Source organism: Lepidochelys kempii, chromosome 3, assembly GCF_965140265.1.
Source record: "Lepidochelys kempii isolate rLepKem1 chromosome 3, rLepKem1.hap2, whole genome shotgun sequence".
Lineage (NCBI taxonomy): Eukaryota > Metazoa > Chordata > Testudines > Cheloniidae > Lepidochelys > Lepidochelys kempii.
Window position 1 is genome coordinate 67,449,608 of NC_133258.1, and position 23,925 is coordinate 67,473,532.

General features: G+C 39.8%; 1 protein-coding gene across 2 annotated transcripts; it reads right to left on the reverse strand.

The window, feature by feature from the left end:
* Positions 1 to 2,149: 2,149 nt before the first annotated feature.
* On the reverse strand, positions 2,150 to 23,528 carry AKIRIN2 (akirin 2). Of its 2 annotated transcripts, none has more exons than XM_073336640.1 (5): positions 22,899 to 23,526; positions 7,924 to 8,067; positions 7,092 to 7,241; positions 3,178 to 3,249; positions 2,150 to 2,842 (listed from the first exon to the last, which is right to left on the reverse strand). In XM_073336640.1, exons 1-5 carry the CDS (start codon positions 23,104 to 23,106, stop codon positions 2,832 to 2,834), a joined length of 585 nt encoding a protein of 194 aa, XP_073192741.1. In that variant the 5' UTR covers positions 23,107 to 23,526; the 3' UTR covers positions 2,150 to 2,831. The 2 variants fall into 2 exon arrangements, 1 of the variants encoding a protein (XP_073192741.1); XR_012157988.1 differs by lacking the exon at positions 2,150 to 2,842 and adding an exon at positions 4,208 to 4,343 and having other exon boundaries at positions 3,172 to 3,249; positions 22,899 to 23,528.
* Between the last annotated feature and the right edge of the window lie 397 nt (positions 23,529 to 23,925).

Below are 23,925 nucleotides of genomic sequence, written 5' to 3' on the forward strand. Positions count from 1 at the left end.
CTCTACCACCTTTTTAAATGAGAGGATTATACAGTTCCTTCGAGGAAAAGTTCAAGCGTGAGACCAAATGGCAAGAGCCCACCATGCCTTCAGATGCTAGAAATGCATACGAATAGCACCAAGTTCAGGGAGAAAAGGGGACGAAAAACAAGCAGCAGCAAAAAAGTCTAGAGATTGACATTCAATGATATATTAATCATTCCAAGCCTATGTTACTGTACACACCCCCTGAAAATAGAGATAGGCCAAGGAAGAAAAATGCTGCTTGAGAACTGAGCTTGATGTAGGGATACTTGTTTTAAGAGTTATGCTTTTAACTTTTTGAATCTCACCATCTGTCATTAAATAATTGTCTAAGTCCTCTATAATTTCCCACAACTGAAAATTTAAATAAAAGTAAAAAATGTTTAAACACGACCACCTATGCTATTAATTGTATAAAAAAACCACCCTGAATTTGGCTAAGGTTACCTAGAGCCTTTCAGGTATCTATCATCAACATTTTCTTATCCATCTGGTTCATGCTAAGTTTTTAAACTGGCATTAAGCAAGCTACACTTAGAATACACACGAGACTGTAGTGGTGGTGTACTTGAGATGGAGAGACTGTGGGTCAGCCTAAGCATAGCTATAGTGGGGTGATGGCACATGTTATTTACATTAACTATCCTCCCCCTCATGCTTACCATAAAAGGGAAGATCAACCAGTCAGTGATTCTCTTAGCCCCATTCTACAATGCCCAATCACCATAGCATATTAAGAAATTTGTACTAAATAGTGCACTTATCGCTATAATTCACTCAATGTGGACACCACCTAGCTAATCATTTAGGAGGAGGGATGTCCTGAAAAACAATGCAGGAGACAAAATATACTAGGACACTGGCGTTTAGCTAAGGCTCCACCCTGCTGCAGCAGTGCTCTTCCCCACATCCACAGCTCAACAGCAGAAAATTGCCCTAAAGTAGTCAGTATGAAGGAGAAAGGTTAAGCAGACACATTAGAGATGTCAGTTCATATTCCACGCTTTGGATTTTGAAAGGAATGGGTCTAAGTATTTTTCCCTGTACCTCAAGAAGGAAAAGGGCCAGAGTATAACAGAGGATCTAAAGGAGTTTGCTTCCTTGTCTACTATACTCGTCTTCCAACCCTCAACAGTCCAAGCACAGTGAGTAGCAGAGTAAACTGTGTGCAGCCACAGAGAATATCAGGGTTAGAAGGGACCTCAGGTCGTCATCTAGTCCAACCCCCTGCTCAAAGCAGGACCGATCCCCAATTAAATCATCCCAGCCAGGGCTTTGTCAAGCCTGACCTTAAAAACTTCTAAGGAAGGAGATTCCGCCACCTCCCTAGGTAACCCATTCCAGTGCTTCACCACCCTCCAGGTGAAAAAGTTTTTCCTAATATCCAACCTAAACCTCCCCCACTGCAACTTGAGACCATTGCTCCTCTTCTGTCACAGAAATTCAGAATACAAATAGAGCTATTTGCATCTCTTTGGTGCTAGTGAAGTCACTAGTCCAGTAAATGAGCATTCATGAGGGACTGAAGAGAAGAGAAAGGCTTTCCAAAAATGGATGTTGTAAAGATCAGTTAGAGCCAGTTTGCCAAACAGGAGGACTTAGCTCACATCCCAACATCTGAAACTTTACCACTGCAGTTCAACTTTAAATACCAAAATAAGACAAAATAAACCTTTTCCCAACACAATAGTGGGCGTGGGATGTCAAGATCTAACATGCATATAGACACATCTGGTTACTGCAGCTTAATCAAAAGCTATGTTTTAAACAGCTTATATTCCCAGAGTGAAAAAATAGCCAAGTCTGTCTTATAAACACATTTCTTTGATATCACTGAAATCTGGGGGTTAGAAAAGAACAGATGCTGAGTACATTACTAATATCAAATCAGATGTTTGTGGTCAGTTACATAAAAAACATGCTTCCACATGAAGCAGCTCATCCAAATGTAACAGAGGCATGATCTCTTATCTCTGCAGAATGACTCAATATTTCAGTCTACTTCACTCTCCTAAATTAAACTCTCACCTACCTCAGTTGCTAGTAAATAAAATTTTCATTTAAATATGGATACATTTTATTCAGACAGAGCAGCAGTGCCACCTGTCTATTAAAAACCAAGAGATTAGAAGTAAATGTTTTATTCTTCCAACTAAATTCCAGTACTACAAGGGCAGTAAAACAATGATACACTGAAAAATTGCAGCAATAAACATTTGTTAAAGACTGATAGAATAAATAAAAACTACAAAAATGAGAAATCATATAAACCCATTCTTAACCCCCCAAAAAGTCATGGAATACAGAAATGCCCTCCTTTACTATTTCACAGGCAGTACTGTGGGCTAGTTGCTTAAAATTGTCCTGGGGTTACATTCTAATTTAACTGTGATTACAGTTTTGTTGTTGTGCACAGTTACGAAAACCACACTAACTTCAGTCAGAAGTGTCATTCTACATTTTTATTTACACAACCAGTGAAGGGCAAGTTCTAGAACACCAGCTTTAATCCTTTACTTTTTCAAACTTATTAACATAAGAAGCCAAATCGTAATGATACAGCAAATGAGGCCACTGGTATTATTACAGGTAGCAAAGGTCCACATCCAGGTGGTACTGACATCAGGGAGCACTCCAAAACCAGTTGCTGCATAAGAGTGGTTGCCACTGACAAAAGCTTGAAATAACCTGTGTTCACGGGGGTGGGGGGAAAAGGGGGAAAATATGGCATTGCTGCAAGTCTTTTACTGGGACAGCTTGCAACAATTAGGGTGTATAGGGCAGCCCACGTATGCAGAAAACATGATTCATGAAACATCTGAAAAAAGGAAAAAAAGAAAAGGTTACTAACAAGGTAACTGAATCCAAACTGAATATAAATCAGTTAAGACAATAGCAAAAATCACTTTAAAACGAAAAGCCCCAATGGTTTACAGGAGGCAAAGCTATTTGATGCACATATATGATATATTATACAGCACGTTTTCACTTCACCCTAAATTCTCCATAGCATTATGAATTGAAGCTTTCAACTCAGTGCTTTTCAGTTAAAATCTAGACCAAAAAAACAGTGATACTACCGGCCATTTTAATTACTGAACCATCAAGAGATGTAATGTTCCTGTTTGATGTTAAAGATGCTGAGATACTCACAACTAGCAGGCTGTTCTCCATATCGTCGCATGATCTGATCATGCGTGAACTTCACAAATGCGTCGTATTGTTCTGCAAACAGTAACATTAGAAGTGAGTGTACCAAATTTTTAACTTAGCATGAAAAAAAACGGTCAAGGTTTACTTTTTATGCCATGCAAGCTATATCAATTAAACAAACGTTGACAGTCTGTAAGGGGCAAGTATGGATTATTCAATACAGCCATCTCATCTCTGCCCCCTAAAAAAAATCCACCCCATTAAACCATGTTACCAATCAATTGGATTTCACTTGACAAGCAAACTACAGCACAGAATAAGACAGAGGAATTTGGCAAAGGAATATGCTGCACTTAGAGAGAGGATCTCAAAGCACTTCAAACACACAAATTCTCACATTATCCCTAAAGGTCATATTATGCCAATTTTACAGATGCATAATGAAGGCCCAGAGTGGTTAACTGAGCAATGTCTGTGAGTGGCAGGGCTGGAAGTAGAACTCAGCTTCCGTCCTCTAACCACTGAACAGAGTTACAAAAGGGCAGAATTTAAACGTCTGGGAAATGACAGCACAGAAGTATAAAAAAGATTTATTACAATCAAGAAATTGTCACTAACTGCCAAAATGTTGAACAAGCAAGAAACAGGTAACTATGGGATAAAAAGCTAAGTGAAAAATATTTGCTTTATTTCAACAGCAAAAATAGTCACAATAGGGAACAGGTGACTGCGGGTTTAGTAAAATCAGCTATTGAGTAATCTCCTCAAACTAAATACTAAGATTAAGATGATGCTATAAAGAATATTCAGTTCACTCTGAACTCAAAATTAGTCCTTTCCAGAAGGAATCTCTATACATCACATACATAACACATTTTTTCATATTCTCTTCAGTTTCTAATATTGCACCCATCAACATGGTATTAACTTTTAGAATTAGGAAATTAAAGAAGATCTATCAGATGCAGCTCCTCTCCATTCCCCTTCCTCCCCTGTGGAAAACCGCATGTGAGGTGTGTTGGGTTATTACTTTTAAGTGCTCTGCACTGTTCTTAGAAGAGGCAAGGTTAAAGAAAGCAATCTTCAACCAAAAATGTAGCAGTAGTTCTTGGGTTTCCACAGAAGAGTCCCAGTCTGAGGGTCCCCCCCATGAAAGTCCCATCCTCCTGCAGGGATGAGCAAAGTAAACAGTGAATCAGTAATCAGCAAGCAGTGCAAAAGAACTCCTAAGTGTGGATGGTTTTGATGATCTGTGTGCCTTCAAAACTTTGACTGGAACTGGTCCAGTAACAAGGCAGCCAGTTTTTTAAAAGGTATTCCCTCTCCCCTCAAGCATCATCTCTAACTTACTGGAATTCAGATTCAGCCAACTCTTCCTCAGCCACATGAGGACATTAGCCAAAATACTGGGATAACACAACAGGTATGTCTACACTGCACTTAGACACCTGTGGCTGGCCCATGCAAGCTGACTCAGGTTCACACAGCTCAGGCAAAGGGGCTGTTTAACTGCGGTATAGGCACTGGGGCACTCCAGGACCCTCCCACCTTGCAGGTTCCATGCTCCAGGCTGAGCATCTACACCATAATTAAGCAGCCCTTTCATCAGAGCCCAGGTTTTTAATTGCAGTGTAGACATACCCAATGTGAGCCAATTGGTTGCCCAGAAACAGTATCCAAGACCAGCAGCAACTCAATTTTAGAATCTTTAGAAAAACAATATATTAAAAACCAGATGGCCACCCTGTAAGTTCTCTTTGTGAATTTAAATTTGGCTCAGTACAGCACTGGTTTGCATACTATTATCTAGTATGCTCAAAGTACGGGTCTCCAAATGAAACAGAAATCCATGATCACTTATCCTTCTCATCAAACTGTATGTCACAGGAAAGGGACAAATCCCCAGCTGGCTCTTTAAAATTAGTTTTAATGAGGGTTTGTAGCACAACATTAGAACTCTGGGTTTTTCCAGGTTGCCTTAAAAGTAGGTAATCACCACAACTACAAAGGAATGAGAAATACCATGGTGCTAGGTAAGAATACAGCAGGCGATATCAATATATGCCAGTACCCTGTGACTTGAACCTAACTAACCTTCTCAGACCTGAAAAAGCTTTTATATAGGGAACTCCAGAGTAACTTTCACAGGGAATAGAAGAGGAATAATGTTTTAGCCAGAGCCCTACTGAGGCTAGTATCTCTAATGATTCTAAGCCCAAGTGAATGCTGATTACGGTTCCAGGTAGTGGAGATAAGGAAGAACAAAGGAACACCACTGAATCAGGTTCACTATTTGGAAAATTCAATTGTTTGAGAGACATCCATACACAATGAAAGATGGGAAAAAAAGGAGCTCTCCGGTAAACTATAAAGAAACCCTAATAGTTGCAGAAGCAAGAAGAGACTCTGAACTTTGAAAAGTACCAAGTGGTGAACAAGTCGGCTTAGGCGGAGAAAGCCATTTGGTTAAGATCTGCTAGAGAATTTCCAGGACTAGATTTCTACTGATTTATCCTTTCATGCTGACTAGCTATCATCTTGGAAAGGATGTGTGTATTGGAAGGGGATACAACCATTGTGGTGGTAAAAAACAACTTAACTGGTCTCTTGCCGAGGGACTTGCTCTGGATTTTAATTTGGCACTCTCTCCTCAAAAGTTCCCGTATATTACAGAACATCTGTCATTGCTCCATATACGAATGAGGTAATATGATCCTATGGTATTTCTAACCCTCTTTTTGGTAACCTCTGCCCTAAGAGCACACTAATCACCACATGAGCTCGTCTCCCCAAGAGATCAGTCTCCAGTGAAACTCTGACTGAGGGAGGAGTGTCTAACTAGAGATTTTTCAGGAAGTACTGGTCATGCAGACAACCTCCTAGGTTGGAAACCTGTAGTTATCCAGAACATGAATGCGTAAACATTCCTGGTCTTCAACTGAGCTTTTATAATCATACCATAGTAGAGAACACTTAAGAAGGAATGCACCTGATGATCCTGAGGGAAAGACTCTAAAATTATACATAGGTACTACAGCACTGTGAAGCCATCTACCTAACACAGGTATTCAGGAATACCGGGGCTGCTTAAAAGTGAACATGGTAGAAAAACTACTATTTACATGTGTATTTTTACACTGCTTTGAGCCTAAGGACATTCAGATCTAAGATGGACCTGTGGGATGCCCAGCCACAAGTAAAGCCAAAATTCCTCGCCTCCACTAATTGAACTAAGTCAGTGAGCCAGCAATCCAGCACGAAGAGCAAGGAGTGAATGCAACTGCCCACAATGAAAAAGGTTTCAGGAGCAGGGGAAACAGGCAATCCACTGTGTAGTAAAGAAGAAAGTAACAATGCCACTGATTGGAAAAGCACCTGAATAGTAGCCAAACACTGATGGTTGTTTGGGATTAATCAGGGTTGGTAAATGGGAAACTTCCTGTGCTAAAGGTATCTGCCCCATATACTGTCCCCTCTACATCAAATGCAAAACTCCTATAAAAAATTAAGGAAAAAGCCCTTCCCAAGGGAAAAAAAAAACTTTGCAAATGGCTCTTAGGAAAGCCAAATAGGAAGCCATTTTCTCTGTGTAGACATAAAATAGGGAGGAGATGGTCAGCTCAAATATGCCAGCAAGAGAAAGTTCTATTTGAAATAAAAACTTTTCTTCCACCAATTGATGGTGTAGAAATACCCATGGAGCTATAGCTTCCGTACATAGCAGCACAGAAGATGGGCCAGATAGTCTACAACAGACACTATGTTATCACTTCTGCTATGTCCAGAGATGGAAACTTAAATTTTCCACTTGGGCATCTCATTTCTTAACCGGATAGAACATTGAAGTTACAAAAATTACTGAGGCTGCCAATATATTAATCAATTTTTTCAAGTTACATTTAATTCAAACACACCTGCAAGTTTTGTGGTCAAAATTTCTTCATACTCTTCACGGATTTTCTCTTCACGTTCTTTCAGCAAACGTTCACAGATCATTCCAACTTGTCTGAGAGTAAACAGGGGCTGTTCTTTTTTCAATGGTGATGATGCTGCAGATGAAGTACCTATGATTAAATATTTACACATAAGTAACTCAAAGTCAACATTTCAACATCTTCCAGCTTTCTACATCATCTCTATTACATTAAATGTGTTCTCCAAACGAAACATTTGGCAAAATCTTGCTTTAATTTTTGGATACTTCCAAATTTTATTGATACTGGAAATATTTTATACCATCACTTAAAGGAAGTAATCTAAAATTATGCTCTCAGTTCAGCATGCTGTAAGGATAACAAAAGCCTCAAAAAATGTTAAATAGTGTTTACTACATGCAAAAATGTCTATTATAGAAAAGAAAAGACATGTCATACAGAAACATGTCCTCATTAAGGATCCTAAGCATTCATTGTGAGTAAAGTTACATCCGTTTTTAAAGTATCAGCTGATCTTTCTGTAAAGACATCTGCTGCTCAATGGTTTACAAAAAGTTTGTTTGCAGAATGATTTACTGGGAATGAGCTAACAAAACCTTCAAGGGGTTATCTATTTTAATTCTTTTAATCAAAGCTGGAATCTGCCACGACATTAATGCTTGCAATGAATGTAACTCCACCAACACTAAGGATATGGCTCGAGCAAGAGTCGGTTCACAGGGAATGTGAGAACTTGAGGAAAGTTATCTACGCACATGGAGTCATGAGGTGTGTATATATAGCAAAGTTATACAGAGTTGTGGCTAGATACCTGGCAAAGCTGGTCCAGTAAGGAGAAATGCATGTGGCTGTGCATCAGTAGAACAACAAGGATCTGTCTGCTGGAAGCTATTTTCTAAATGTCTCCTCTTCTGCATGCGTTTGTACTCCTGTTTTATGTTGTACAGAATTTGTTCTAAAACAAGAGTTAAAACAAAAGTTAACTTAGTAATGACTACTTTACAGTATCCCTCAACTTTATTTCCATTTCAGATATCAAGCACCCGGGATAATTAACTGACACCAGTAACAGTTCCTAAAGTGATGTGTAAGTCTGCAAGCCATTAAAGGGGCCATTTTATCAATTATATTCATGTGTAAAATGCAACTATAAATAAAGAATCTGACATTTAAAGAAGTCCACTCCATAATATTCATGATAAAAAACTGAAGATACAAGTGACAAGTTACACTGATCTGAGGTACAAGACCAACCTCAAAAGCCCTCTGAGGGTGAATAATTAGTGACAGTTTTACGGTCACGAACTATCATGGTTAGAAGTAAATGACAGACACCTTTGGAAACCTGGGAGTTTCAACCTTCCAGTTCTAATAGCACTATCCACCTTCTGTTGACCTATTTGATTTTAATGCAGTTCCTTCTGATTACTATCTTGCTTCCCTTTGACCCCACCCTTATATCTCATCTTAATTAAGGGCTGATATCTACACACCTCCATAATTAGAAACCAATCATTTAAAAGCAGATACTCCAAGCTTCCAGATAGTGTGAAATATTGATTTTTAATTTTTTCCAGAGTTGCTGATAACATGTTGCAACTTAAGGGGAAGAAAACGAGAGTAATCAGAATAACAGGATTGTATAGAGGGACTATTATTTTGACATCTCCCAGGACTACAATCGATTAGGCAAATCAGTACAAAAACTTTCAGGATCAGCAGCTTTCTAAACCATGGGCCAGACAAGTAATGTTTCATGGATCAATTTTTGCTCTCTTTTGAAGAACACAACAATATGGAGTTCAAAATTTGTATAATTTGGTAATATTTAAGTAACTTGAATAATCTAATCTCAATAATTTAAAATATAGCATCTAAATGATCATCATTCCAGGTGTTGTTAACTACTGGTATATATGCTCTTCTAAACTTAAGAAATGAATATGCAAATGAGATACATATTGAAATGTCACAATTATACCCAATGAATTTTTAAGTGGCTATGTATAAAACCTCCCCACAATTTAAAGTAATATTAATTGTTAATTCCCATTACCCCCAAGGTACTGCTATACAATAAGAAAATAGAAATTCTTACATGTTTTACACAAGTTTTATTTCAAAATCTGGCATCTAATAATTTCTAGAAACATGTTCAAAGTGTAACCGAAACATCCCTTCCCTTACCCCCGTCCCCCCAAGTCATTCCTATGTTGCCTTCTCTACAACAGTTACCTCTAGCAACTTTCATAGCTTTTGCTCACATAAGCATCAGCACATGAATTACACAACATAATACAAAGAACTACATACATTGGCCCCCCATCCCCAGTTTCACAAAACACATAAAAAAAACCTTCAAAGGCAATTAGAAGAAAAAAATCGACAGGCTTTCTGCTCTTTAAAGAAGGCCTCCAGATGCTTACAGACACCCCTCTCCCACTGAAGGCATTTTTCAGATTTCTGCAGGTCAAACCACGGCTTGGAAAAACCTACTGCTCGCAGCAAAAACAACACTTCCCAGGATGATCATTAGCTTCTGAAGACTCTAGACTTTCATTTTACAAAATTAAGTTTCTAGTCCTTAGGGCAAAGATAACTTTCCAAATGTCAGCTAAACAGAAAGTAATGGCATGCTGCCTCCCTGAATCCACAGACAACTTTAGTCAGTACATTCCTGCTGCTCCTTTGTTTTTTGCTAAACTGCAACATGGTTCTGCTATACAGAATCCTGTAGGCAACACTGTGTCTAAGCATCTCATAATGGATTAATTTAACACTACTGTCAAATAGGTAAACTGAGGTATAGAGGCTTAAGTGACTTGCCCAAAATCAGATAAGTCTGTGGCAGAGCCAGTAGTAGGAAACAGATCTTCTGATTCCTGGCCCAGAGGTTTAACCACAGAACTATCCTTCCTCTCGTATTTCTCTCTCTGCCTTTCAGCAGTCAGAGGAGTTTGGAGGCTTCAAATATCAGATACCTCCTAGCGACAGGTTACAAAAAACAGATCACTTGGGCAGGGGCAGTGTCAGACCCCTCCTAGGTATCCTTGCACCTTCAGCAAGCGGGCTTCTCGTTTGCGATGATAGACCATGGTGTATAATCCATAGAATATTAAAAAACTGTAGTGAAGCCAGAAAGGAAGGCAGTATAATGAAAGCAAGGGACATAGTAAGTTAGGCTTTCTAATCCATTTGTAAAAGCATACGTATGCACAACGCGTTACAATGAAATACAGCAGAGGCTCTCAAATTGTGGTCCAGGAAGCACTTGCTGGCCACCATGGTGCTGAGGCCACATTTCCAGCTACTAAGTTACATTTAGAGTTAACTACTTTCCTCAATATTATTTTTCTATACAACCAAGTGCTGCCGTAGCTACTGAGATGTTATGCGATTGTGAAATGGAGGACAACCAGTTCTGTGTTAAAGTGTGTTCCACACTATGAAAAATATGTATTGTAGTAGTTCTCAACTGTCTTAGGGCTTGTCTACATGAACAGACTGTGACAAGCTGGGGTGTGAATCTAGCCTGTCGCAGTCTTACTATCCATGTGCACCCATTTCAAAGACTAGATCAAAGCGCATTAACTATTAATATGCATCCACGAAGTTCATGTGCACAGTTAGACCGAGCAGGCTAGTGGAGGGTAGATTCCCTCCCCAGCTTACCACAGTCCAGGGGTTCATGTAGACAAGCCCCGACAGCTTACATTTCAAGCGTGTGGCACCACCGCATCTATGTTGCACTCTGGCTAGTCTGGGTCAAGTAAATTTTTTAAGATCTGGGTTCACCTACTCTACAGACATCAATTAAACTTCAAACATGACAAAACCACAACAGAAGCCTTTTTCTGCAGTTCTGCAAAAAATACTAGATGTACACAAACTCTCAACTGTAACTGAGAGTATAAGGGGAATTCCCCTGGCTTAATTAAAAAAAAACGAACGATTTCTGAAGCCATCTCAACCAAAACAGTTTAACTTCTTCCTGTCTACCACTAGAGTACCAAACAAAAAACCCACAAGCTTTTATCAATAACCCCTGCAAAGGAATAGAACAAAAAAATCCCACTGAGACTCAAGGCACCGGACAAAAACCTTAAAAGCAGAAATACAATAATTGGGATAAAAAAAGCTAAACTACTCCAAGTCCCTAAACCATTACATAGCAAAACATACAATAAGCATGTATGGAGTGAACAATCAAAACCAACACATTTTCTCCTTTACTGTCTAGGATACAAGGAACTCAAGGAAGATACTTTCTTACTCTTATCAGAAATGATAGTATTTCAATTACTTTTTGTCATGGAATGGTTATGTGAACTCTAGGAAGACTGAGGGCAGATAGCAGGTTGGACCAATTTTAATCAAAGCAATTTAAATCACTGATTTTAATCATAATTTAAATCAGCAAGCAGGAAACGCGGATTTAAATCACGGGTCTGAGTCTTATTTTACAACACTGCTTTTTATTTTCCTAAAGAAAGGTCGATTCTCATGGGTTGGTAACTATTAAAATATGTTGATTTACAACTAAATACAGCCTTTGCACTAAATTTTGTGCTTTGTTGCTAACCAAGCAGATATACTGTATCTATAGATACTTAAACAATTATATAGCTTAACTCACATTTTATTCACATTCTGAATTTTTACATTTTTATGTTAGATAATGGGGAATGTTCCATTTCATTTATTAGATTAATTTTTACTTATGATTTTATGAAGCCCTATTTAGATGGAAATTTAAATTCAATTAAAAATGCACATAAACAGCAATTTAAAATTGTTTTTATTAGCTCAATAAAACTATCTTCCATGTGCTAGAAAGGAAAAAACTAATAATTTAGTTCGAAGTTAACTAAACTTGGAACTAACCTAATTATTAAACAAAAGAAGTATCTAATTAGGGAACTGAACTTACTATTTTGGTCACCACATCCTTCAAGCTTTTACTACCAGTAGATTTCATTCTCTCATATCTAGTTTTTATTCACAGACTGGAACAATAAACCAGCTTTTCTGCTTTTTCAACTCAGTTTCTCCATTTTTAATAAACTAAACTAGTTGAATAAACTGAAAATACTCTTTGCACCTGCAGAAGAGGCTATTTTTGTTAAAAACTGGTTTAGCTGCACCACAACCATCTCTTGTTCCAGATGCTTAGCTGAGCTAGAGAGAAAAAATGACTATATAACCTGGTGATTAGGCAATTCACGCAGGAAGGGGGAACCTGAACCCTGGTCTCCCACAGCCCCATGGGTAGAGCACTCCCCTGGGATTCAGAATATAAAGGGGCACCACCGCTTCCTCCTCCATTAGTTTCATAGTTCCTTTGCTTTAGATGAAAAAACACTTTAAATGCCCCAAAGCAAAAGAAAGTATTTCATTCAAAACTTTTGTCAGGGTTTTTTGTTTTGGTAAGAAAACAGAAAAAATTCTTGTGTATATCCTAAAAGGATTTTTTTAAAAAAGGTTTTGGTTCAACCAGCAAACTATAAAATTGATTATTTGCACAGCTTTAAGTGTAGGTGCTGAAGTTTAAGCCACAATGGTATCTTATTTTATTTGTACTAAAACTGCTATAGGCCAAAAACAAAATACTGAAAATGAAAGCCCATATCCCATAAACACGTAAACAGATTCATAACATGAACAGTCCCACTGACTTCAAATCATGTGAATCATGGGCCTTGTGCTTATAATTTAGCATGTGTTTGCAGCATTAAGGACTAGCTAAAATAGTTTTTAATTAAAAACTTCTTGACTGCACAAAATCTGTCACTTCAAACCAAAACCGCTTTGGTGTTAACAGTGAAAAGTTATTTAAACTTCCAATACATCAAAGTCAGTGACCTCTTTATACCTAGGCCCAAAATTTCAAAAACAGTAGCCTAAAGTCAGCTCCTAAACACAGTTATCTAACTGCACTCCCGGATGGAGGAGCATTAGCCTGGTCAAAAACATGTCAGATTTCTTGATCTGTGGAAGTTCAATATATAGAAAGGTGGTGTTAGTTGCAAATAAAGCAGGGGCTATTTACTTTATCAATTCTGTGGTTGAATTTGTTAGTCTCGCAATAATGATGTTAATGAGGCCACGGGCATGTCTTTCTAGCACTGATGAGCATTTTAAGTGTGAAACTTCTTAGAAGGGGGGCGGGGGGGGGGGAGGGAACTGAAATTCTAACTATCAGCAAAAAGAAAAGGAGTACTTGTGGCACCTGAGAGACTAACCAATTTATCTGAGCATAAGCTTTCGTGAGCTACACCTCACTTCAATATGCTCAAATAAATTGGTTAGTCTCTCAGGTGCCACAAGTACTCCTTTTCTTTTTGCGAATACAGACTAACACGGCTGCTACTCTGAAATCTAACTATCAGGTAACTAAAGAAACCAGTACAAATAAGCTACTTTAAAAGTCTATAAAATGGGAAGAAAGTGAGGAATGAACAATGCTTCTATTAAAAATCTGATCTGAATGTTAAAAATCTAGTTTAAATAAAAAAAGTTTAAAAAAAAATCATGGTCTTTAATCTACCCAGATATACTTTGTCTCAACTAAGACTAGAAAAAATGGTCACACTTAAGTCATGAAACTTGACCTTTTTCGTGGTGAAGATGAGGCTGGAAGTGCAGCAATTGCACACACACAAAAAAAGTCAAATTAAGTAATTTTGTATTTTAGCTACCTTCAATTCAATTTGGCAGTTGGAAGAAGCAATGTCATATGATCACACAGCTCTGCGGACCATCGAGCGCTCTGCAGACCACAGTTTGAGAACCTTTCGTTTACACAATTATCTGGAAAAAGTGTTGATAGTAAATTTACTTCAAAAATGTTTGTGAAACTTGAATGTACTGCTTTATAGAAGGTCGCAACATTAAAATAATTACAAATATGGATCTTTGTACCCAAAGAAAAAGCATGTCACCGGCAGCAACAGTTAAGCCTCTGCATTACATGCCCCGATCAATTTTAGAAATCGGGTTGCAGGTTGGGATGAATGATGATTTGGGGAATGCTACTGCCAGTGTAACTGACTGAAGGGGGGGTGGGGGGGAGGAAGAGAGAAAGGGAGATCAAAGAGCCACCACTTCTAAGGAGGAGTGAAGGTTATTCATCTTTACAATTCCTGGACACAGTCTAACAACAGAAAGCATACAAGTCTACATTTACACAAAAAATTACTGCACTTAAACTCAGACAAAAAATGTAGGGCTTCCCTCATCCCCTAGTTTAAATACAGAAATAGTCAGCTTTGTCTTTGTTTTCCTGCTGATAAGCAGGAAGATGAACAGCATCCATTAAGTTGAGTGGGTCCAGAGACAAAAGGAAAGCTTAACCGATGTTTTACACCCTCCCAATCCCCTGTGTTTCCTGACCTAGGCTATTAGCCAGCCTTCTGGTCCCTTATGCTCCAAGTTACAAGTTCATTTGCTACATATAACCCTCCCATTACTGAACCAAGCATCAACTAGGTACTTCTAAGTGCCATCTCTACATGCTCTGCCAATGCTGCCATATGACTCGTCATGCTAATAGAGTGCTAGATTGAATAACCATTTCCAAACAATTGTTGGATAGTTCATACTTTCCTTAATGCATGATTAAGGGTCGTCAAAAGTTTGTTTTTTTAATTTAGAGTTCGTCAGTCACTCACCCCACCCTGGCCAATAATTATCTAGAAATTATTTAAAATTGCAACTGCATTTCACTTTTAAGAAATAAGGCAAAAAAATTGGGAAGGAAGGAACATTATTCCCATTATGAAGTCTAGAGTTACTGTCAGGTTTCCCCTTATGTTGGGGTTTTTGTTTTGTTTTTTTAACTGCTTTTTATATTAGCACTCTCAGAAATCTTGGTTCCTGGCTTCTGTCGTTGAGCTGAAAGACACTTTAGCAGAATAAATAGGATGGTGATTCAGTAGGTTGAAATCGAAGTGGCAGCTTTCCCAGCCCTGAAATGGAACCTGAAGCTCAGGTTTCAGTTTGTGATGTCACCTTCCAATTTATTTCTTTAGAACCAAACCAAAGAATCCCTCAGAACTAGGGCTTGGCAAGCTGATCAAATAACGTAACTGACCACCCATTATTTGAGCAAGAATACTCTAATGTAGCCGATGGCCTACCTTTTTGATTGCATCATGGTGCCATCTGTTAGCAAGCCTACTTAAATGCCTCGATCACTCACTTTACTATATGCTAATGCTACATGTTGGGAAAAAGTGAACTAACTGAAACCTGAAGTGAACTAATTAAAAACTTCTTGATTTACAAATATGAAAGCTGCTGGGGCTTTGCTGATAAGGAGTATCCAAACCACCTTCTGGATGTGCTGCCCTATGATGCTATTTTTCATTGGTCATGTTGAAGATTGACAACTTTCTCATCACATGTCAAAAATGAAAAGCACTGTCAAATTTTTCAAAAATAGAAGTACCAGCAGACATTTTTCAGTGCCACGTAGTAGAGCAGTCACTTTCATCCATGACTGGGTAATCCTTGTCTTATTTGATGGGCACCTTCTCTTAAATGTCTCAAAGATCTTAAAATATGCTAGACGACATGAGTTGCTGTTGAAAAAGCCTAATGGAGATCATAACGTCTTACTCTTTTGTTATGGTTCTAATAAATTAATGCTTTAAAATATGATAATTTTTAACATTATTTGACCAACCATTTTTGCACCAGTCAAATGCTCAACCATACGCAGAACCTAACCAAACCTGAGATTTTCACGAAGGAGACAAACAGAAACCTACCATGATGTTATCTATATCTATAGATCATAAAGGAGTAAGAAAGGAATCAGCTCCTTTTTAAATAAACTTTTTTACTGTTCATTAATTCCTAGTTACTATGATCTCACTTATTGACAGCTTTTTCACTAGCCAAGGCCTGTCCACCTTGTTCATACGCCTTTCATTTGGTGCCACCACACCTCTGATTCCGGGATCACCAGCCAAGGATACTTCCACGAGCTGTTACCCCAGTTCACCATCAAGGAAAATGCCTTGGGAGAGCAGCGGGATATCAATTGAGGCCCCAATGCTCTTCATTTAGTAACAGATCTCACTCCAGAATCTGCCAACCCAACCAAGATATCTTGAAAAAAAAATTAATGAAGATATGTATTTTAGAGAGATCCAGACATTTAGCATTCTCTTGCTTTGGTCATGCTCAGTCACTTCAATGTCTTTTTTTGTTTGGGGGCAGAAAAATATCTGTTGGTTTTTGACACTGAAAATATTATTTGTCTTAAAGGGCTGTGTAATATTTATCGATGGCACCATAATCAACATGTTTTTGACATTCACAGCCAGTGCCCATATTTACAGGACCACCAGCAGAACCTCTCAAAAGACCCAGTGGTGCAGAACTGGCATCCTCATGAGATCCAATTATCCAGGACCACAAATTAATGAAGGTTCTGCTCCACGTCTGGCATTCACGTTAGCATTAGTGTGTTTTGCAATAATGTGACATTTCAGAAAATGCCAGATCCCTGGGTCAGGGACTTAAGGAATAAAAAATAATAGAACAGACAATGTGAAATATGCCAGACAACTGGCATTTCAGTATTTTTCTACAATCATCATAAATTTATTGTCAAACTGGAAGCTAAACATGCAGGATAAATTCAACATTTAGGTCACATTTGAAGATCAGCCTATTAATCACTTTATACACCTAATAAGACTCAAAAATCACCTCTCAAGATGAGGTAAACATTTAACAAGTTCATATACAGCCAGTGTATTTTAATTCAGGGAACAAAGTTCTATGATACTGGGGTATTTTGAAAATCCTGGCATGTTGCCATGATAATACAAGGACAAACTGTCCTGCTAATGAGTGTGTGCACAAGATAATTTTTCTATTTAAATTCTGTTTACTGCTAGTAACAACATGGTGCATCTCCTCTTAAGGCCTTCAAGACTTACTTGTCTTGGTTCTCAAACTTGTGCTTGGCCACTGCCTGCTAGGTTTCAGACAGAAGGAGCAGGTTTCCTGAGACGGTAACTCACAGGTCAAAGGAGAAAGATAGCTCAAGGGTAGATTCAACACAGTTATTCCTCTCTAAGTATGGCAATTTCTTTTTCTTGCATAATTTAAGACTATAATTGGGTTTAGATATTAGATGTAAAAATTTCCTGTGAAAGATTAAAACATATTGAATGGCAAAATCCTCAACTAATCTCTGTTCATGAATAAATATTCAATGATACCTCAAGGGAAAAACTATTTACAGCCAATTTTCCTTTACCACATTTGCCCACAGTTACTAGGGATATTTGCATGAAAACAGAAGTCTGCATTTCTTAAGAATTCATCTGTCCTTGCTTGTTTTCCACTTTTTCAATATCTTTAAAAGGGAAGGTGAGAAGAAGGTTAAATCCCATTTTAGAATAATTTAGTACTCATGAAGGATGAGAACAGGTACACAGCATGGTCAAAAGCTATACAGTATTCTTCAAAATCATCAACCAATGTGCCTCAATCCTGAACTAGAGTTAGAGAAGATGATCCGGTTTTTTACACCTGTTCAATTAGTGGCCTCTATGCCAAGGATAGCAATAAAGGTGAACTTAGAGATTGTGGGTTTGTGATGTGGATATGTGCTCACTGAAAAAGCAGACTTCTGATGGTATCTGGGAAGTTGAACTAGTTTAATTAGTTTCATTCACTACTAATCTCTGCCTGGATTTGAACCAGTGACATCTGAAATGAAAGGCCTTGTATTCCCAATAGCTATCCATCCCCTATAATCTTTGGTTTGTAACATCAATTACTTACTAGGGACATGCTCATGAGAATGATTACTTCAGATGGAAAATAAACTGCAAATGTAGATGAACTCAAAGATCTTGTTCGTGTGTTTTTAATAGAGATTTTTCAGGCTAATTCTAAACACGTTTTTCATGATTTTGTAAGGTATTAGCTGCTATTTAACCTTTGAGACTAAGCCATTTTCAAGGACGCATGCCCCTGAAATATGAGTTTGTTTAAAGGTACAATATGCAATCTGGAGCAGAGATGCAGAGAAGCCATCTGAAGTTACTATCAGTGTTAAGGAGATTTAAAACAGCTAGTGACGAGATCTGCACTGTATTTTTATTTCTTTGGACGGTTTCCCACCCGACCCACTTTCAATCAACCTAAAAGCTTCAGTTTCAGAAGAGCCTGTAGCCAGTACAGCATAGTCTGCCTTTTAATTATAAGCACAATGCTAGAATTATCAATTAGTAAAATATTACTACTATTTTTGCCCTGAATACGTTCCTCTCCTCAGCAAAAGCAATTGAAGATAAACCTGTCTTGACATCTTAATGAGGAAAAATACATCATTCCGCCCACCACTTCCACCACCTACATTTATCAGCTTGATAAAAAGATCACAGTAGCTTTAAGATTTCACAGGGGAAAGTTTTAAGGTACAGCAAGTTATCACAGGACACCTAAGCTTAAAGTCATGCCAAGGCCACAAATGAATTTGAACTTGGTGGACTCATTCTAGTCCCTATGTGCCCAGAACACAAAACCACCAAAAAACCCTGACACAACTGGCTGCCTCTTTGAGAAACCTGGGCCTCACTATTAAAAAAAGGAGACACTCAAGACACTACCATTTATGCTTTATTTTCAGAATAACTGAAATCACTCACTACATTGTAGTTAAATGCCCACCCGCCAATCTGTTTTTGAGGTACCACAATAAAGCATGTATTCTAATCCATGTTGCACTGGGAAATCCTCCAGATACAAGAAAGTGAGCACCTCTGATGATTTTGGTTTAATCCTAGCCCTTCAAACAAATATAAATTATAATAAAAAGTGCTCTGTCCTTCTAGTCAGTCTGTCTCTCCCTCTCCTCTATATATACATACACACAAAATATTCTTACCTAATCAAATCTTAGCTAGAACATACGTAAAAGGAATTTCAGGCAAGTGAGAGTACAAAGACTAATCTACTCAAAAAAAAAAAGGGGGGGGGGGGAATCTTACTAACATTAAGATAGTGCCACTCTTTTCCTACCAGAATCGTTGTAGGTAAATAGCATTGTCTGCACACTGCAAATAGTGGATGTAAGTAAACCCTGATTTAAAAGTTTAAGATAGATAATTCCTTACAGATGCAAAACACTTCATGCTATGGAATGGAAGAATGATTCAAAATAGTCATAACAGTACTAGATACAAGATCTACAGGAGGTATAGATGAGAAACCACAAAAACACAATTCAGCTGTCAAATCCACTGAGAAACTAAAAGCGACTTAACAGCTGTCCAAATAACCACAAAATATTAAAACATTCCTATTAGATATAAATTTCATCCTAAAGTCATCCCTCTCCCAAATAGCCATATCATTTATTTGCCTATAAGCATTTTATACTTAAGACAGCTGGTGTCTCATCTGGCTAGCATACAATGTGTGTTCCTGCAGACACTATTGCCATTCAAGTTGCATTTTGTTTCCAGATAACACATTTGTTTCTGAAAAGAGCAATCAAGTGTTGAAATACTGAGGTGCACAGACATAAACTGGAGTTAAACAGCACCAGGACTGACAGGTCAAAGAAAGAATAATGTATTTGTTGTATGAAGTACCATCTTGATTTAAACAGCAGCATCAAGTTGTTTTACATACACAATTTAGGTCTCAAATTACTAGAAATCTGTTCATTAAACAAAATTTAACACAAATTCTGGCTGCAAGCATTGAAAACCTAAACACTAGGGCATTGTACTTGAGAAACCGTGAGTGAAATTAACTAAACTCTACCTATTGTGAGTATATTTCACTGTCCATAAGTGCAAAAATTAATTGAGTAGTGAAAGTTTGGGTTAAATTTGAAATGTTTTTTAAAAAATATTCTCTGTTATATACCTACAGGCACTATGGCTCTTTACAGTGCGCCTTTAAAAGGGAAGGCTCTCATTTTTAAATAGTGTATTAGCAAGACCAGGATAATAATACACTTAGAAATGTTACTTATAACTATGTTTAGTGAAAAGCATAAAATTAGGCGGAACTTCAATATGCTCCGTAAACACTAAAGAGACATGGCAAAGCAAAAGCTCCTATTATTACAACATTATTATAGCAATCTTATGTCAGAGCACACCCATGTGTGAGCATGCATAACTCCCAATTAAATTGAGCAAGGTTGTTGTTCAAGACCATTCAGTAACACAAACATTTTTATTGATTTGTGCCTTATCTTTTATTACATTATAATTCAAAGCCACCATAATTACTCCGATAATTAGAACCAACTACACCATATCAAAAGATCACAATTTAGAACCTAATAGTGGAAAACACAGTTTAAAGACTACTATAACACTTATTTCTGCTGGGAAAGTAAAAATCAATTATGATGAAATTTTAATGCTTGAATTATTATTCAACATTTTATCATTACTATTCAGACAGCTGGATGAGATTAGAGACATTGCCAAACTGACAATTGTTGACAGCAAATGTCTCTTACATTTTATTTTGAAGATTAAGTTTAAAAACTGGTGTATGGATTCAAAGACCCATAAATAAAAGCTGATGTTGAATCTGGATCAGCTGTACAGAATCACTTAGATTTTGGCATTTTCCCTCCAAAAACTAGTGTATTATAATAATCTTTCCTACCTGAACAATTTCTTTAATTTGTTCATTTAAGATGCATTTACTGGATTATTATATATATTCTTGACATTATAAATTCTTTGAATTTAAGTTTTTTCAAAGAAAAGATGAGGTAGGGACCCCAGACAGGCCAACTATATATGCTCAACATTATCAACCAATAATAAATCTTATCTTAAGGCCCTATAAAGACCATTTAGCATTAAGATAGGAAATGATTTTAACTACCGCCCATGCCTTGAAATTGTATCAATACTCCTCCTCCCTTGAGCAAGATGTATTACTATTACAGTGCAGTGGCCTGACCAGCTTTTTTTTAAACCTCATTTACATTAATTATTCATAGCATGGATCCTTCCATTTCCCTAAGAAATTATCTAACTGAAATCTTAGTATTTAAACAGTAACCCATATTTTGAAAAGATAAGCAAACTAAGCCTGTTTTTAAAGATTACATATGTACAGACATTTAAATGTCTTATTGCAGTGTTATCCTTTACAAAGCTGCCTGGTGATCCATTCAAAACCCTTTAAACATTTTTATTACAAAAAAAATCAAATATTAAGTCATCATCACTAAATTTAAGAAACTACCATTTTATACTTATAATATCATGATTCCTTAAACTTGATCTTTTTTCGTGTTTGACTAAAGCCTGTAGAACCAGAAGTGTTTAGTCAGGGCCTGCTGTCTATCGAGTTAAGCAAGCTACAGTAAGATTAGAACTGTCCTAGTAACAAAGAACTTAAAATACACACTTAAAACTACAGTTTAGCACCGGAAACATAAGAATCCAGCAATTCTTATCAAAAGGGGTAACAAATTTAACAAAGGACCTGAGTTAGTGACAATTTAGGAAAGGCTTTTTCTGCACACAAAGGAGAGATTTACACCTCAGCAGCACCACAAAAAACTCATGACTGAATGCACGGATGACAAACGGTGTGAAGTGCATTACTGGAAGCTGTAGGCTACACTTGACACAGAAGCCAGCACTCTGCACACTCAGCCAAAATTCATTTTCCCCTGGGTTCGTTTGTGAAATTGATCAAGTTGTTTTTTAAAATTGAAACAATTGCACAAACATGCCTAGAGCTAAGTCTTAGGGCCACCAGTTGAATCTTCTCTTACTTGTGAAGAACATGCAAGGGTTTCTTTCCTCCAACATCTCTGTGACGAGGGAGACTCGCTAATTACATTTTATTTGCCCCGAAGGCAACTTACGCATTTAAAGCCAATCGCTTTCATCACCTGTTTTTTCCATGAAACTTTAAAGACACCACAGACTGTCATTTCGGTCCGTGCCACACACTAGGCGACTGGAAAAGGCATTTTCCCTTTGTTGTATTCGCTTTCGCCCCTACCCAGGTGGCGTTTTGTGGGTGATTGATGACAGGACATGCCCCCTCCCCCTCCAATATCTGAACAGCAGGAGAGGAGGTGCCGCCGCCCGCCTCACTGAGGCACCACCACTCGCTCCCGGCGCTAATGGCTGCAACAAATCGATCGGGGGACCAGAGAGAGGGGCCTCGAGCCCAGGCACCTTTCCCGGGTGCGATCGCGCCGCCCCCACGCCCCTACGTACATGCTCACCCCCCTCCGCCCCCAGGATTTCCGCAGTTTGACTCGCCCCTGCGGCTCCCCAGCCGCCCAACGAAACCCTCCACGCCCGCCCCAGCGCAAAGAAACCCGCCCCCCACCCCGGCGCCCCCTGGCTAGAAAGAGGCTCTTCCCATCCCCCAGCCAGCCCGGCCCCGACCTGTCGCCTCAGCCCGCACCTCCCCCACCCCCCGGCCGGCATCGGCCCAGCCCTCCCCCTCCGCTGCCAACGGCCATTTCTATTGTGTCGCCTCCGTGGCGATGCCAGGCAGAGCCGGAATCTCCCCGCCTGTGCCGCTGCCATTCCCGCAGCCCGAGAGAAAATGGCTGGAGGAGACTCGGGACCCACCCCGCTGCCCTCCTCCCCTACCCAGAGCCGGGCTCTTCCCCCCCCCCCCCCCCCGGCCCTGCGCACTCCCCAGGAGGGCCGACAGCGCCACCCCCCCCCAGTCAGGACCCGCTTCCCTGCCCCACCCAAACGCCCCCCCCCCCACCCACCCACCCACCACGGGGCCCCCGGCACCCACCTGTGGTGAGGCGGGAGGACACCTCCCCGAAGGGCGAGGGCTCCATGCGCAGGTATTTCTGCGGCGAGGCGGCGGCGAAGGAGGAGGCGGCGGCGGCGGCCGAGGAGGCCGGGGCTGACAATGGCGCACATCGCCTCCGCTTCGGGGAGGCCGGGCTCAGCAGAGGGTCGAAATCCAGAGTCCTTTTCAATGTGGCGCCGCAAGCCATGGCCGGGGGGGAGCGGGCCGGGGGCTGCGGAGACCCGGGGAGAGCGGGCTAAGGGGGCTCGGTGCGAGGGGAGGGGGGAGACGGCAGCAGCCGGCCCAGCCCAGAGGCGCCTTCCCCACCGTCTGGGGCGGATGGGAGGGGGAGCTGCGTCAGGGCCTCCGCCTCCTCCCTATCGCCCTCTCCAGGGAGCGGCTCCGGCCCCCCCGGCGGCGCCTTCGCCGACGGATTCGCTCTCCGCCCGCCCCGCCCTCGCGAATTCCGCCCCCGGCCGTTCCCGGGACGGTTGCTGGGACGGTAGGTGCGGAGCTGGGCTCGGCTCGCCGGTCAGGGGCCGCCGATGAAAAGCGATGGCAGCGGCAGCGGCGGCACTTCCCTCTGTGACTCTCCCACACCAGCAATATGGCGTCAATAACAACGCCGCTGATTCAAAAACCAGCCCTCTTCACTGCGCCTGCGTAGCAGGGGCGGTGGCCACCGCCAAGGCTCAGGGGACTTGTGGTTTTTTACCGTCTTCCCTGGCACTATGCGAAGGCGTTCAAAGGGAGTGGGGATGAACTACACTTCCCGCCATGCAGCGCGCCGGAGCCCTAACTTCCGGGGTAGAATTTAAATCCCACAGAGGCTGCAGTGTGGGATGTAGGTTAAAGGACAAGTGACTGAGAGTGGTAGCCTTATATGTCTCTAGTGCAGAAAGCAGGCAAATAACAGTCAGGCAGGCAGGGAAGAAGAGCTTTAGCGCTGAGAGAAATATAAAACACAGTTGCACCCAGGAAAATAGGCCTAACTCTTGGGGGGGAAGTTCATATGGCAAGATTTCCT